The sequence below is a fragment of the Triticum aestivum genome, chromosome 4B, assembly GCF_018294505.1.
Source record: "Triticum aestivum cultivar Chinese Spring chromosome 4B, IWGSC CS RefSeq v2.1, whole genome shotgun sequence".
Lineage (NCBI taxonomy): Eukaryota > Viridiplantae > Streptophyta > Magnoliopsida > Poales > Poaceae > Triticum > Triticum aestivum.
In genome coordinates this window covers 668,724,110-668,740,044 of record NC_057804.1, presented here as the reverse complement: position 1 = coordinate 668,740,044, position 15,935 = coordinate 668,724,110, and the positions used below count along the sequence as shown (strand labels likewise).

The following is a 15,935-nucleotide window of genomic DNA, read 5'->3' as shown; positions in this document are numbered from 1 at the left end:
GTATCTAAACAGTAGAACTGAAGCGCGAGCTATGACATAATTTGCGAAGTCCTTTTGACTATGTTCAGGATAATTAAGTTCATCTTATGAACTCCCACTCAGATAGACATCCCTCTAGTCATCTAAGTGATTACGTGATCCGAGTCAACTAGGCCGTGTCCGATCATCACATGAGACGGACTAGTCATCATCGGTGAACATCTTCATGTTGATCGTATCTACCATACGACTCATGCTCGACCTTTCGGTCTTTTGTGTTCCGAGGCCATGTCTGTACATGCTAGGCTCGTCAAGTCAACCTAAGTGTTTCGCGTGTGTAAATCTGTCTTACACCCGTTGTATGTGAACGTTAGAATCTATCACACCCGATCATCACATGGTGCTTTGAAACGACGAACTTTCGCAACGGTGCACAGTTAGGGGGAACACTTTCTCGAAAGTTTAATGAGGGATCATCTTATTTACTACCGTCGTTCTAAGCAAATAAGATGCAAAAACATGATAAACATCACATGCAATCAAATAGTGACATGATATGGCCATCATCACTTTGCTTCTTTTGATCTCCATCTTCGGGGCTCCATGATCATCATCGTCACCGGCATGACACCATGATCTCCATCATCGTGTCTTCATGAAGTTGTCTCGCCAACTATTACTTCTACTACTATAGCTAACGGTTAGCAATAAAGTAAAGTAATTACATGACGTTTATGTTGACACGCAGGTCATAAATAAATTAAGACAACTCCTATGGCTCCTGCCGGTTGTCATACTCATCAACATGCAAGTCGTGATTCCTATTACAAGAACATGATCAATCTCATACATCACATATATCATTCATCACATCCTTTTGGCCATATCACATCACATGGCATACCCTGCAAAAACAAGTTAGACGTCCTCTAATTGTTGTTTGCATGTTTTACGTGGCTGCTGTGGGTTTCTAGCAAGAACGGTTCTTACCTACGCAAAACCACAACGTGATATGTCAATTGCTATTTACCCTTCATAAGGACCCTTTTCATCGAATCCGATCCGACTAAAGTGGGAGAGACTGGCACCCGCTAGCCACCTTATGCAACTAGTGCATGTCAGTCGGTGGAACCTGTCTCACGTAAGTGTACGTGTAAGGTCGGTCCGGGCTGCTTCATCCCACAATGCTGCCGAATCAAGATTGGACTAGTAACGGTAAGCATATTGAACAAAATCAACGCCCACAACTACTTTGTGTTCTACTCGTGCAAAGAATCTACGCAATAGACCTAGCTCATGATGCCACTGTTGGGGAACATAGCAGAAATTCAAAATTTTCCTACGTGTCACCAAGATCTATCTATGGAGAAACCAGCAACGAGGGGAAGGAGAGTGCATCTACATACCCTTGTAGATCGCTAAGCGGAAGCGTTCAAGAGAACGGGATTGAAGGAGTCGTACTCGTCGTGATCCAAATCACCTGAGATCCTAGTGCCGAACGGACGGCACCTCCGCGTTCAACACACGTACAGCCCGGTGACGTCTCCCACGCCTTGATCCAGCAAGGAGAGAGGGAGAGGTTGAGGAAGAGTCCATCCAACAGCAGCACAACGGCCTGGTGGTGGAGGAGGAGCGTGGCAATCCTGCAGGGCTTCGCCAAGCACCGCGGGAGAGTAGGAAAGAGAGATGCAGGGCTGCGCCAGGGAGAGGTCAAAACTCTTGTGTTGGCAGCCCCAAAGACCTCATCTATATATAGGGGAGAGGGAGGGGGCTGTGCCCCCTCTAGGGTTCCACCCTAGGGGCGGCGGCCAGCCCCAATCCCATCTGGGTGGCGGCCAGGTGGAGGGGGAGAGGGAGGCGCACCAGGTATGGGCCCTAAGGCCCATCTGCCCTTAGGGTTTGCCCCCTCTCCTCTCCTTAGGTGCCTTGGGCCCTTGTGGGGGGCGCACCAGCCCACCTGGGGCTGGTCCCCTCCCATACTTGGCCCATGCAACCCTTCGGGGCTTGTGGCCCCACTTGGTGGACCCCCAGGACCCTCCCGGTGGTCCCGGTACGTTACCGATAAAACCCGAAACTTTTCCGGTGACCAAAACAGGACTTCCCATATATAAATCTTTACCTCCGGACCATTCCGGAACTCCTCGTGACATCCGGGATCTCATCCGGGACTCCGAACAACATTCGGTAACCACATACAAACTTCCTTTATAACCCTAGCGTCATCGAACCTTAAGTATGTAGACCCTACGGGTTCGGGAATCATGCAGACATGACCGAGACGTTCTCCGGTCAATAACCAACAACGGGATCTGGATACCCATGTTGGCTCCCACATGTTACACGATGATCTCATCGGATGAACCACGATGTCGAGGATTTAATCAATCCCGTATTCAATTCCCTTTGTCTAGCGGTATTGTACTTGCCCGAGATTCGATCGTCGGTATCCGATACCTTGTTCAATCTCGTTACAGGCAAGTCTCTTTACTTGTTTCGTAACACATCATCCCGTGATCAACTCCTTGGTCACATTGCGCATATGATGATGTCCTACCGAGTGGGCCCAGAGATACCTCTCCGTCACACGGAGTGACAAATCCCAGTCTCGATTCGTGCCAACCCAACAGACACTTTCGGAGATACCCGTAGTGTACCTTTATAGCCACCCAGTTATGTTGTGACGTTTGGCACATCCAAAGCATTCCTACGGTATCCGGGAGTTGCACAATCTCATGGTCTAAGGAAATGATACTTGACATTAGAAAAGCTTTAGCATACGAACTACACGATCTTTGTGCTAGGCTTATGATTGGGTCTTGTCCATCACATGATTCTCCTAATGATGTGATCCCGTTATCAACGACATCCAATGTCCATGGTCAGGAAACCGTAACCATCTATTGATCAACGAGCTAGTCAACTAGAGGCTTACTAGGGACATGGTGTTGTCTATGTATCCACACATGTATCTATGTTTCCTATCAATACAATTATAGCATGGACAATAAACGATTATCATGAACAAGGAAATATAATAATAAGCAATTCATTATTGCCTCTAGGGCATATTTCCAACAGGGGCGAGAAGGTGAGCATCTTCTCCTCGGCGTATGTAGAATAGCCTTTTTAGATAAAGAGAAGGGGATGATCCTACACCAATATATCACGAGCGGAACGTACCAACGATGGCCGCTGCCGGAGTGGATCCAAGAAGGGGATGAGCCTACGGGCTGGTTGCTCTGCCCGTCGCGCTGATGGTCGACCACGGCGGAGATCGGGAGCCCTCTTTCTCGGCGAAGAGGCGACGGCTTGGCGCGGAGTCCGAAGCGAGGGTTCCAAAGGCGACCGACGAGGGAAGCGAGCGCGGAGCAGCAGCACGCTGGGCTGGTCGACGAGCTCCTGTGTGGCGGCGACGCAGGAACCCTAACGCGTGCGAAGACATCGGCGGCAGAGGCTGTGAACTCCGTATCACAAGACGGCGGGGTTGAGGCGAGATCCGACAGGGCATATCGGTGGCGGCTTTGATGTGCGAGGGCGGCGGCGAAGGGATCGAGCGGTGGGGGCGAAGGGATGGAGCGGCGGCGACGAAGGGATCGAGCATGCGAGTGGTTCGAAGGAAGGAGGAATCGCTCGTATACCTGCGTGCGGTTCGTTTTTTTCGCTGGTTTAATTTCGTAGGTCTTTTTTCGTAGATTTTCTTTCATCCGGTTCTCTCTGTTTCGATCGGAGGTTTGGCCCCTTGACTTCGTGGGGGCATAGCTAAGCCAGCCCTTTTTTTTGTTCGATGTCCCGGGGGTTGGGTGGGAGGGAGCACGAAAAAAAATCAGTGTTGGTGGGACGAAAATTAACCGATGAACAGAGACGACCAACTGATACTTTAGGAGTAGAGATTATTAATTCAATTCTATATATATACTACTCCCTCTCTAAAGAAATGATAATCCAAACACTCTTATGTTTCTTTATTTACGGAGGAAGTACTACTTGATGTTGAGAGAAAAGTGAATCCTCTATCCCTTTCATTAGATGATTGTAAGCATTTATACAAGGAGAAGGGATGCGATGAAGAGGCATCCGTTCGGGAGAGATGGCAGTTACAAGGGGAGATTTACCCCATAATTAACACATGTTAATTAAACTCTAACACTCCCCCTAATCTACACTTGTTCATCCAGAATCATCATCTTGATTAGAGGCTCCTCTAAAAACCCTGTGGGAAAAATATGAGGAGTATAGTGTTTGATATGTTGCCAAAACTCCTTCAAACCCAATGGGAAAAATAAGGAGAAAATGATACAACATATAATGGTTATTGTCTCTTTTAACTCAATACGAGAAAACCCATAGAGTTCAGAGGACAATAAATATGTCGTATATACTTTCCCAAAAACCCCGGTGGGGAAAACAGAAAGTATGACATATGATCTCATGTTGATATTACCTCATTAAAAACCTTTATGAGAATCTGTAAAGTAAACTCATGAAGGGAAAAAGAGTATAATATGATGCATTGAACAGGAACAATTCAGGAAGATACTCCCCCTGATTCTTGCAAAAATTCAAAGTCGTCACATACCAAAACATAGAAATTGGTAGAGACTCGCTGAACAAATCAGTCGCTGATTTGACTTGCAAGATATGCAATATAGTGATATTACTTATTATGTAACCTGTTTGCATCCGGGCAACACAAGAAACATTATCGTTGAGATAATGGTTGGTGGATGTAGCCATAAGGTCCGTTTCGAAGACTCTTCATGAGAGGGCTACCACACCTAGTAGGAACACTAAGCTTGTCTATGATCTGACATAGTGGGGATCTGATCGATGTATCCAATGATATCGGTGTTCACATTCCTGTGAAACTGAAAACCAGGACAAGATGTTTGATGCCTTGGAGATATCGAAAGATATTCTTGAGTACCAACCAATTATATTTGGTGGATCCAATGGCATTATGGAACGTTGAGTCCCAATATCTCATTTCCATCATCTCTTGGTCTAAATAGATATTTCTCTACGTCTAGAGAATGAACTACCATGAGAGTTATGGATGGATAAGATTTGTCCACAATGAATTTCTCCAATATATTTTGGATATAGACAACATAGTATACCATAATGTATGAATGAAGGCGCTCAAGTTGTAGTAACGAGCGGTATTTTGGTTTACCCAAATCCTTCATTTTAAACTCCGCCATTTAGATGATTACAAGTGTCGTCATTGCAGACACACAAACATGGATAATCATCATTGTATGAGTAATCCTTGTGTATAAGGATCTCACTACGTCAGTTGTACCATATGTACTGACAATAATAAGTCGTATGGTGACTTACTAAATTTGCACAATGCATGTTTGCATTTTGTATTTCGATTCAGAATTGAGATTCCATCCGGGATCAACCATATTCACTGAATCTAGTGATCCACATGGATATGTAATCACTACATCTATCAACTGCAGAGATAGATGATTTTGTACTGCCAATGATACAAGTTATCGGAAAGAGATTCCACCTCTGGAGAATAGTTGGGTATCTGCGTGAACCCTTGTGCTACAATACTTGCTCCCTGTTCACCACCTTGTTGTTCTCAATTCCGTTTCCAGAAGAAAACGGGTGTAGGTATTGCTTATGAATACCTTGCCATTACTGAGCAAGATCATTTCTACCTAGATTATACCCTTTGCTTGAGTTCAGTCCGAGTGTTGTTCACACTTTGCCATGGCCATGGTCTTTGGATCTGAATCATTTGAAAAGGTTTTTGCAATCTAGTTGAGAAATGTACGTCGACAATTGTAGACTTCCAGTTGTATGTTTCTCCAGAATCTATATATCAATATATAGTTGATGGAAATATTGTTACCCATGGTGACTGCTCGCGATTTCCCAATGCGATTGAGTCGGGTATTCCGATGTCCCGGTCATTGTGTGCACTATGACCTGGGTTGGTGGAGGTTTCCCGTCCACTAGGTGTATACTACCCATCAGGTGTCTGTCAACGTGAAGTTGACTTGCATTTACTGATTCACAGGCCTTGATATCCTTGCTTGCGAGAAGCTGAATCCTGATGTACTATTGCCGTACTTCTCCCCCCGTTGCTTTGAACGGGGAGTTGAGTGGTTTTAGTTGGTACCTCCACTCTTTCGGACATATTTTTCAGGATTGTAGGATTGTGTGACACCTTTATAGTCAGTAAATGAATCTGGCAGGTTATTTGCAATGTGTTGCAAATCTTCTGAACGCATGGTTCAGATCTTTGAGTATGTGGATTTGAGGCAGAAATGTGTTGAACATTCCACTAATTTCCTGGCATTCTTTATGGTACTTGAAATCTCCCCCTAATGCCTGGAAATGTTCCTCATTGAATCAGCATACAGGCCTTGAATAACTCCCCATGCGAGGGGCTTGAGGTATTGACGGAAATACAGTTATTCCTCACATAGATCCCAACTATATGTTGAGGGGCCAATGATGTATGCCGGGTGGTGATATCGGTATGCAACCGAATTACCGCAGATAGGAAATACTTGGTAGATATCCACATATCAAAGATAGAGGGGAATAATATTATGCAGTTCTGTCATGAGCGTGTAAAACTGCATGACTCCAACGTAAAGTTGGTAAGTTGCAATTCCAAAGTAAAGATAATGTAATGAGCTTAACTATTTGGATAGGATTCTACCAAACCATTTGGAGTCTAGACATTAGGACAAATTGCTAAACTTCAATCCAAGGGCCATAGAGAAGGCACTCAAGGAGAATGTTGCAATGTTATCCATTCGATTTGCTTGAAATCGATGTCAGGATAATGAGCCAATGGTTTCCTCAACTTGATGCATTCAAGGAGTCTGAGTGGTTCAGCGTAGACTTTAAGGTGTGCGATCCTTAAAATTAGCTTCCCTGTGTCACTTGTAGTGCACATAAAATCCAAATGTTGTTAGAATTTGGCATCATAATAATTGTAAACTATTGGAATTGCTGATAGTTTCGGTTTCAACCCAATGTCTCGATGACCAAGGCCAGTATGCCAAGTATGTCATGTACAAGACACTCTGGAAAACTATCACGTACACGACATGTGGTACGGGTTGTGTCGTATGTGTAGTACAATCCAGATGATACACAGAGAATGTATTTGCCATATCCGTTGCATATGGTAAAGAGAAGTTATTTCTCTTTGTTGTCATAATAAGTTTCGCTATGGAAACTATTTTGACGGATACCTTCATAGTTTAGTAGGGTACGAGTTAAACCTGGGAAGCAATAAAGCATCCCGACATTACTCGAGTACCCACAGGGATAGTAAATATGACTCGAGTTGAGCCAACAAATACCTCATCGCGTCTAGCGATTTAAATATCTCCTTTCTCTCAAGAGAGTGGAAACATTGGGCTTCCCTGAGTATAAAGTTTGTGGTGCATATGTCCACAAGGCACATATCATTTTTCATCGGATTGACTCCCGTAGAAAACTATATATAGACATGAAGATTCTCAATATGAAAATCACTGTCAAATATATAGAATGCATACAAATGTATTTGTATCAAAGTGCTGATACAATATATTGTGATATACAATATATGATGACAACAATACTTATGTTGCAACATTGTAAATGGACATAAATTATATTGATCACTCAGGAGATTGAGATACTATTCATAGTCTCCAAACATGCCGATTGAGGCATATTCAACCATCACACTCTCTGTGCCCATAGGGTTCCGTCACAGCTGGTGATGTCGGATTGAAGGTTGAAGTAAGATTCAAACATTTGCCCTTGGGGTTCATTGTATTCCAGGAATTGTTGATTCAGAATAAGCAGATGCTGAGATCTGAATCTAATGCCTTATGATATATAAGACACTATTGCACACATTATCCCATGAGACACAAGAGCGATCATGATATCCATGGCCCAGATAGGGCAGTGGTGGCCATTGAGGGTGAATGCCTCAAACTCTATAGCCATGTGTTACCTCTATGGGTAAACCAAAGATAATTAATTTACAGCAGTAAATTAAAGATCATCGTGGTTGATGTTGTAATCAACTTAGCAAAATCAATGGGTATTTCAAGAAGTTATCTTGAAACCATTAGTGTCAATCTCAAATTGCTAAGTATGACATCTTGAAGATAATCTCCAAAATGAAGTAGATCTGCAGCATAGGGAGTATAACCTGATGAAATCAGTAGATACTCACTCATGATGCCTTACTTCATAACTTAGTAAAATGGGTGGGAGAGCACTTTGTGAAGCAATCATAATGTCGAAACGACAAAATATAGGCTTTATCAGTAGTCATTGATAATCTGCGTAGGCAGTAGATCCATATGACTACCTTGTGATCCCAAAAAAAGCATCAATTTGAAGAAATCACCTTGAATTTTGCATATGTATTTGCAAGAAATTGAAAATCTCAATTGCAAATAGACGTATTAATCTCAACATATAGTGAACATGGAGATACATACATTCCGGAATACATCGTACTCAACAGAACTACACCACTATTATAATGAATAGTAATGATGTTGCAAACTTGATGTTCAAGTGAAAAACTTGAATTGTATAGATCTCAAATTAAATGAGATCTTGTATCAAATTGCAAGATAATTCAGCGAAGTGAATTAATATTTTGCAAGAGAAAATTGATCTCAACCGCAATTATTTTGCGAGAAAAAAAATTCTCAATCGCAAATCAATATTGTTGTGCGAGAAAACTTAATCTCAATCGCAATCATAGTTTTAAATATTCCGGAATACATCGTACTCAACGGAGAAACAATACTGCAGAGGTATTGAATTTATCTTTGCAAGAGATGAGAAATCTCAATTGCAAATGAACGTAATTAATCTCAACACGTGGTAAACGTGGAAATATATTACATCAACTTAAGATCTGAATTATTTGAAAGGAATTGATAGAGAGCAAATACGATGAACATGTCCCATTTTCACATAGTATATCTGAAATCATCATTTACATATATTGTAAATGTGATATGGAGATATCTGACGGTCTCCAATGCACAGCCTGTGGCCTGATTTGATGGTCAATGCAAATACATAGCCACTTGTGAAAAAAACCCTTCATCAAAGAGATAAGGTTCCCATCGTTGTCCTGTGTTGGCCTGTAATTAGTACACGAATCAATCGATTCGGTTAGCTTTACACAGAAGCCATCGCCGCCGCTTCCGGGAGATCCAGTCATGGATGCCTTCGCCTCGCGCGCGGTGCTGAGTTGCCTCGCACCGGAGTTCGTCGGCGTACGCTGAACGACGCCACGGGCACCGCGCCGCGTGCCATGGAGGTCCGCGTCAACCTAGGCCGAGGGGCAGGGCCATGGCTACGCGAGAAGGACCGGGCCGAGGCCGTACTCGACGTCCCGCTCCGCGTAGCCGCGCACCAGCCGGCCGGAGGAAGGAGCGCAGGTCGAGGGTCGCCACCGCCGTAGTCTGGCGGTGGAAACGACACCGTTCGCACTCTGGGCCTCGCCGCGCCGGAGGAGGCCTGTGCCGACCATCGGGGGCGGGCTGCACACAGTCAGCTGAAGGGAGAGCCCGCTCCATCTTCACCACGGGTAGGACCGTGGCTGCAGGAACTCCACGTGGATGCCGGGAGCCGCGTCGGGCGCTGGCTGCCTCGCCTCCATCGCCCGTCTTCGACGTAGAAGATGCGGGTGCGCCGCTGTCGAGGATCTGCGATCCGCTGTGGGCTCCGCGCGCCGGGAGGTCGAGGCCGGGTTGTTCCCCGCAATAGGCGTCGAGTCTCCGGTCGGGAGGCGCTTGCCACGCCGCCGTGCCTTGCGTAGCAGGCCGGGGTCGCAGATGCGCCGCGGTAGGCCGTGCCGGAGAGGGCCGCTTATGCGGCCACTGTGGACGGCGTCTGGGAGAAGGGGAAGGAGAGGGTGAGACCAAACCATGCGCTGGAGGACGCTGCGGTCGAGCGCCGGCACCTGGGCTCCATCGCCTCGTCACCGGAAGATGTCTCGCCGCGAGCGCTCAATGGAACCGCTTCCGGTTGCATCGCCTGTAAGCCATCGGCGACGAAAGTAACATCCGTAACCGCCGGGATGGCCTAATCTCTCGTGGCCTTCTGCTCTCGCCAGAGCGTGCTGATAACGTGTTGAGAGAAAAGTGAATCCTCTATCCCTTTCATTAGATGATTGTAAGCATTTATACAAGGAGAAGGGATGCGATGAAGAGGCATCCGGGAGAGATGGCAGTTACAAGGAGAGATTTACCCCATAATTAACACACGTTAATTAAACTCTAACACTTGCCAAACCGGTTAGTGTAAAAATAATCATCACTTTATATGTACAAGGTGATGTTTTGTTTATGGTATTTGCAAAGCTTTAATCATGGACACTCACAGATCCCTCCGTTCCTAAATATATGTCTTTTAAGAAATTTCACTAGTAGAAAACTATATACGGAGCAAAATGAGTGAATCCATCCACGTTCTAAAGTATGCCTATATTCATCCGTATGTAGTCTTTTAGTGAAACCTCTTAAAAGACTTATATTTGGGATTTCTTTTCTAAGATACTACTCCCTCCGTTCCTAAATATTTGTCTTTCTAGAGATTTCAACAAATGACTACATACGGACCAAAATGAGTGAATCTACACTTTAAAACATGTCTATATACATCCGTATGTGGTAGTCTATTTGAAACCTTAAAAAGGCAAATATTTAGGAACGGAGGGAGTATATTCTTTTGGCATATATTCCCAAAAAGAGCGAATACCTCCATGTGACTGTATTTCTCAAAAAAAAAACTGAAAGTAATTGCAAGTTGTACCCGACTAGCACAGAATGAGAAAACACTACCCAAGATACATATTATTTAAAATCCATTAATAACACATCCAAACATAAAGGGTTGATTCTAAACTGTTTGCCACGCCCCTAAGAAATATTTATCACAACAGCCTCGAGCTGGCTGATAAGTCTACTCATCAGAATACTTACGCTTACGAGTATCACAGAAACGAACCGGGGTCTCCAACACATCGGTGACCAGCTCGACCAGCCACGGGACACGCTCCTGAAGCAAGCCACTGTTGAACTTACCTTTGAGTACATGAACAGCAGTATCGCTTAGCACTATGCTCAGCTTTTTGACATCCTCGGCAAGCAATACGCCCAAGGCTTCCTTCAAGCACTTACTCATATGTAAGAGCTTAGCTGCTGAGCTCTTCATGAGTAGGAGGGCTTCCAGGGCACCCCGTTCCAGCTTAGCCTCCTGAACCGTGAGCTGGGGTAACACATCATGCTCGAGCTTTTGGATTTCCAGCGACAAGCCTGCCACGTCCGAGAGGGAATCCAGCTCCGGGCATTCCCAGGACCTCGACTCCATGATCAGCGGGCGGAGGAGTGCATACGACTCGCGCGCTATGCGCACCGACTCCAGAGAGACAAGCTTCACATCCATGTGCTCATTGGAGTGGCCCAGCTCATCGGTGCGGGCCTGCAGGGCTTGGATTTCGGCATGGGAGTGGATTTTGTAGAGCATCTTTTCCTTTTGGCGGCGAAGAAGACTGCAGCAGCAGAAACAGACAGCACAAACAGAGGAGGATTTAATGTCAGGAAGAGACCATACAGCACCAATCCAAGCTTCTACTTAATTAGTTAGGACAGCATATGTATATTTGCATTGTGCGACAGAATAGTTATTAATATGAAGTGAAAGCAATCCAGCCATGTATTTATACTGATAGGCAACTAAACAAAATGAATGAATACCCAAAACAGAAAAATAATTAACAGAGGGGGGAATATAATATAATTTGGTTCAAAGTAGATAGAGATGCCATCATTCATTGTATTATTGTGTGAGCAAGAAAATTGCATCTATCTCCAGAATTAATGCCTCACCATCAAAGGAAACAATAAACTAAACAGCAGGGAAATAAAAAAATTGCATCCCATGTGCAAGGGCATAGTGAGCACAGAAAACCAAACCAGCATTTACAAACGATAATAAATAAACCCAAACGATAACCAAATACCTATCCAAACAAGAGAGCTGGAAAGCAGCACATATGACTACAACATTAATCAGCAGCTGCAGGTTAAGTGCTGCCAGTGCATACATATTTTAGGATCCCAAATATTAATTGTTACCTATCCAAACAGAGCAAGAAGATGAATATGCAACAAAAAATCTAGTACGCTCCAACACAGTTGATAAAACAAAAAATTAAAACATTCTGGCAGGCATAAACTGAAATCGAACAACATAGCATGAATTCCATCCAAATTAATATTCGTTTTCTAGCTTTGATCTTGTTGTTTTTCGTCCTAATTCGAAATTTCCCCACCAAATTTTTTTTGTGATTTGTTGGCATGATGAAGTTTGTTTATTTTGATCCATGGATTTGCTTGGTTTCCCCAAGTTTCCCCATCTTTCATCCACAAAATCCCTCGGATTTTGCCCCCGAAATCAATCATCAATTTCCGCCCAAAATCGCGACAGGCACAGTTGAAGAATTCATGAGAAACCAAAATCTGACCACAACCAACCAAGCAAACCCTAACTAAAGCGTCAGATTGATTCCTTCTTACGGATAATCAACCGAACCCTAGGTGGTGTTACCCTAATACAAAAACCAACTAATTAAATCCTATCCTAGCCGAGGTTCCTCATACGAATAGGATACAGACGGCGCTGGATCCGACACCTATGAACCCGCGCCGCGCCCGAGCAACTCCGGAGGAGGAGGGAGACCACGCTGGCCTCGAACCAGCGCCGCGCCTACCAACCAATCGGAACGAACTCCAAGCTGATCGGGATGTACAAGCATGTGCTCACCTCGGGCGGGCGGGCGTAAGATCTGATCTGGAGAGGAGGACGAGGCGTCGGGTGATATCCCTGAGATGAATTGGGTCGACAGACAGGGGGTTGCGGGGAACGGCGGCGAGGCGAGGCGAGGCGATGGAGTGCGGGGGAGAGACGGAGGCGGGCGGCTTTTCTAGGAGCGAGGGCAAGAGGGGTTCGGGCCCGTTTAACCCAGGCCGGCCCATTTGGCTAGGTTTGGTATCCGCCTCGCATTCTCTGATTTTTACCAATTTATTAATAGTAGCAAAAATGCCTGTGAGTGCAAGTATTGGACATATAGTTTATTGCATGGTTACTTATAATTGTATCATGATATTTATTTATTTAACTAACACATCATGTTTTTCAATTTGTCTTCAAATCACCCGTGTGATTTATCCACTAATGCATCATGTGTTTCATCCGTTTATCTTGTGATTTAACCCTGCATGACACGCTCATTCAACTTTGGACCAAATATTTCTTTCTTTTAATAAAAACTGAGACATCCCTCGATTTTTTTGAAATTAAAAAAAGAACAAAAAAAACTATTCTAGACCTAGCTACAGTACCAAACCTAAAATAAAACAAGAAAACTTGCGACATATACACACAAACAGAAAAAAAAACATTCAAGGATATTGGCTTATGGGTCCACTGAGATTGTAAATTGTTTATACTTCCCTAGATAGTAAATACTCAAACACAGGCTTTGTCACACACATTCTCAACCACAGGATTAACAACTCTAGAAGCTTCAGATGGGCCCTACGTGTCATAAGGCCCAGTTCCATAAAGTTGAGTCCGACTTTCATTATTAGAAAAAAAAAATGAAAACTACATCTTTATCCTTTCACCTAAACTGCTCCAGCAGACTTTCCATCTCTAGCGCCGCTCATCCGTCGTGCAATCTTCGCCCATCGTTGGCGCTGGTTTGCATCCTTGCTGTCTCCCAACCTACCAACCGGGGCACAGGATCACCAAGGCCACTTTCATAGATCAGCTTCGTCGCACGGACATCCGAGCTCCCGCTCGCACCGCAAGAGCTAATACAAGGCTCCTGTGGTGGCAAAAATTGAAGATCGTTTGGTTAGAGCAAATGGGAACTCGTAGCTTCATTAAGAATGAAGACTGTTTGAATGCAAATTGCTCTTTAAAAACTATTTTGTTCAATAATTCTCATGTAATTAACTATTTTACAAAGATAAACCAACTATTTTTAAAATAAAAACATTGCAAAACCAAATTAAATCATTACTGTCTCATGGTTTCTCTCTTACACGCTCGTGAGTTGGAGATGGCCAAGCATCACATCCAGCACTCCAGCGTGTACCCGTTGCTACTCCGAGCGATGCCGATGTGGTTCGAAGCTTTTGACCCTCGTTGGCGTTTCATCGAACACGGTGCGAGCGGACATGAGGTCACCACCACGGACGCATGCATCGAGACAGTTGAGGAAGCATGAGTTAAATTATCCTACTCATGATCTGGAGCTAGCAGCTGTGTTACATGCATTGAAGATCTGGAGACACTATCTGATTGGTCACAAGAGTGATATCTACACCGATCATAAGAGCTTGAAGTATATATTCACTCAGACAGGTCTGAATTTAAGACAACGTCGCTGGCTAGAGTTAATCAAGGATTATGAACGGGAGGTACATTATCATCCAGGTAAGGCAAATGTTGTAGCTGATGCTCTCAATAGGAAGAAATATGACAACAATCTTAAGTTGAGACCAGAGGCAGAAGAGTTGTATGCGGAGTTGCAACATCTGAACCTTGGCATTGTTGCTAGTGCTATGGAGATAAAAGTGATTCCTACATTGGAGCAAGAAATACGTAAGGGTCAGCTAGAAGATGAAAAGCTAAAGGAGATAGCTGAGAATGTGGTGATTGGTAAAGCACCTGGCTTCAGAATAGATGAGAATGGAACCTTATGGTTTGGAAAAAGGATATGTGTGCCTGAGGTGAAAGCCATTCATGATACAATTTTGCGTGAAGCACATGAGTCAGCCTATTCTATCCATCCTGGAAGTACTAAGATGTATCTAAATCTTAAGGAGAAGTACTGCTGGTATGGATTGAAAAGAGATGTGGCTGAGTATGTAGCTATATGTGACACTTGTCAGAGGGTAAAGACTAAGCATCAGAGACCCGCTAGTTTGTTGCAACCAATGAAGATTCCTGAGTGGAAATGGGAAGAAGTCGGAATGGACTTTATAGTGGGATTACCACACACTCAGCAAGGTTATGATTCTATATGGGTAATAGTGGATCGTCTCACTAAAGTCGCTCACTTTTTGCCTGTCAAGACTACTTATAGCGGGGAAAGATTGGCAGAGCTATACATGGAAAGAATAGTATGTCAGCATGGAGTTCCTAAGAAGATTGTGTCTGATAGAGGTCCGCAGTTCACGTCCATCTTTTGGCAGAAAGTGCATAAATCATTGGTAACGAAGTTGAATTTCAGTACAACATATCATCCTCAGACTGATGGACAGACAGAAAGGCTCAATCAGATTCTTGAAGATATGTTGAGAGCTTGTGCATTGCAGTATGGTACTAGTTGGGATAAAAGTTTACCGTATGCGGAGTTCTCTTACAACAACAATCACCAGAATAGTCTAAAGATGGCACCGTTTGAAGCATTGTATGGGCGTAAGTGTAGAACACCGTTGTTCTGGAATCAAACGGGTGAAAGTTAAGTCTTTGGACCAGATGTGCTCAGGAATGCCGAGGAACAAGTCAGGTTCATTAGAGAGAACTTGAGAGTGGCACAAACTCGTCAGAAGAGCTATGCAGATAATCGAAGAAGAGAATTAATTTTCGAAATAGGAGATTATGTCTATCTGTAAGTATCTTCTATGAGAAGTCACTAGTACAAAAAGGGCCATTTGTCCCGGTTCCAGAGGGCCATTTGTCCCGGTTCTCGAACCGGGACTAAAGGGTCGGGACTAATACCCAAAACCTTTAGTCCCGGTTTGCTTACGAACCGGGACCAAAGGCCCTCCACGTGGCGCTGCCTGGGGCGGGGGAGGGAGGACCTTTAGTCCCGGTTGGTAACACCAACCAGGACCAAAAGGCGGCCACGCGTCAGCAGCTCGCGGTCGCTGGGG

At 44.3% G+C, this 15,935-nt stretch overlaps 1 protein-coding gene across 1 annotated transcript; it reads right to left on the bottom strand.

The window, feature by feature from the left end:
* Positions 1-10,809: 10,809 nt before the first annotated feature.
* Positions 10,810-13,022, bottom strand: LOC123090444 (uncharacterized). Its single transcript, XM_044511741.1, has 2 exons — positions 12,811-13,022; positions 10,810-11,536 (listed from the first exon to the last, which is right to left on the bottom strand). The coding sequence occupies exons 1-2, from the start codon at positions 13,020-13,022 to the stop codon at positions 10,948-10,950; spliced, it is 801 nt and encodes a 266-aa protein (XP_044367676.1). The 3' UTR covers positions 10,810-10,947.
* Between the last annotated feature and the right edge of the window lie 2,913 nt (positions 13,023-15,935).

What these genes read in the sequence shown, in the direction of transcription:
- LOC123090444 (XM_044511741.1), bottom strand. Translation starts at nt 13,022, where the DNA reads ATGGGCCGGCCTGGGTTAAACGGGCCCGAACCCCTCTTGCCCTCGCTC. An exon ending in CTTACGCCCGCCCGCCCGAG is followed by an intron (nt 11,537 to 12,810) that starts GTGAGCACATGC and finishes CTGCTGCTGCAG; the next exon opens with TCTTCTTCGCCGCCAAAAGG.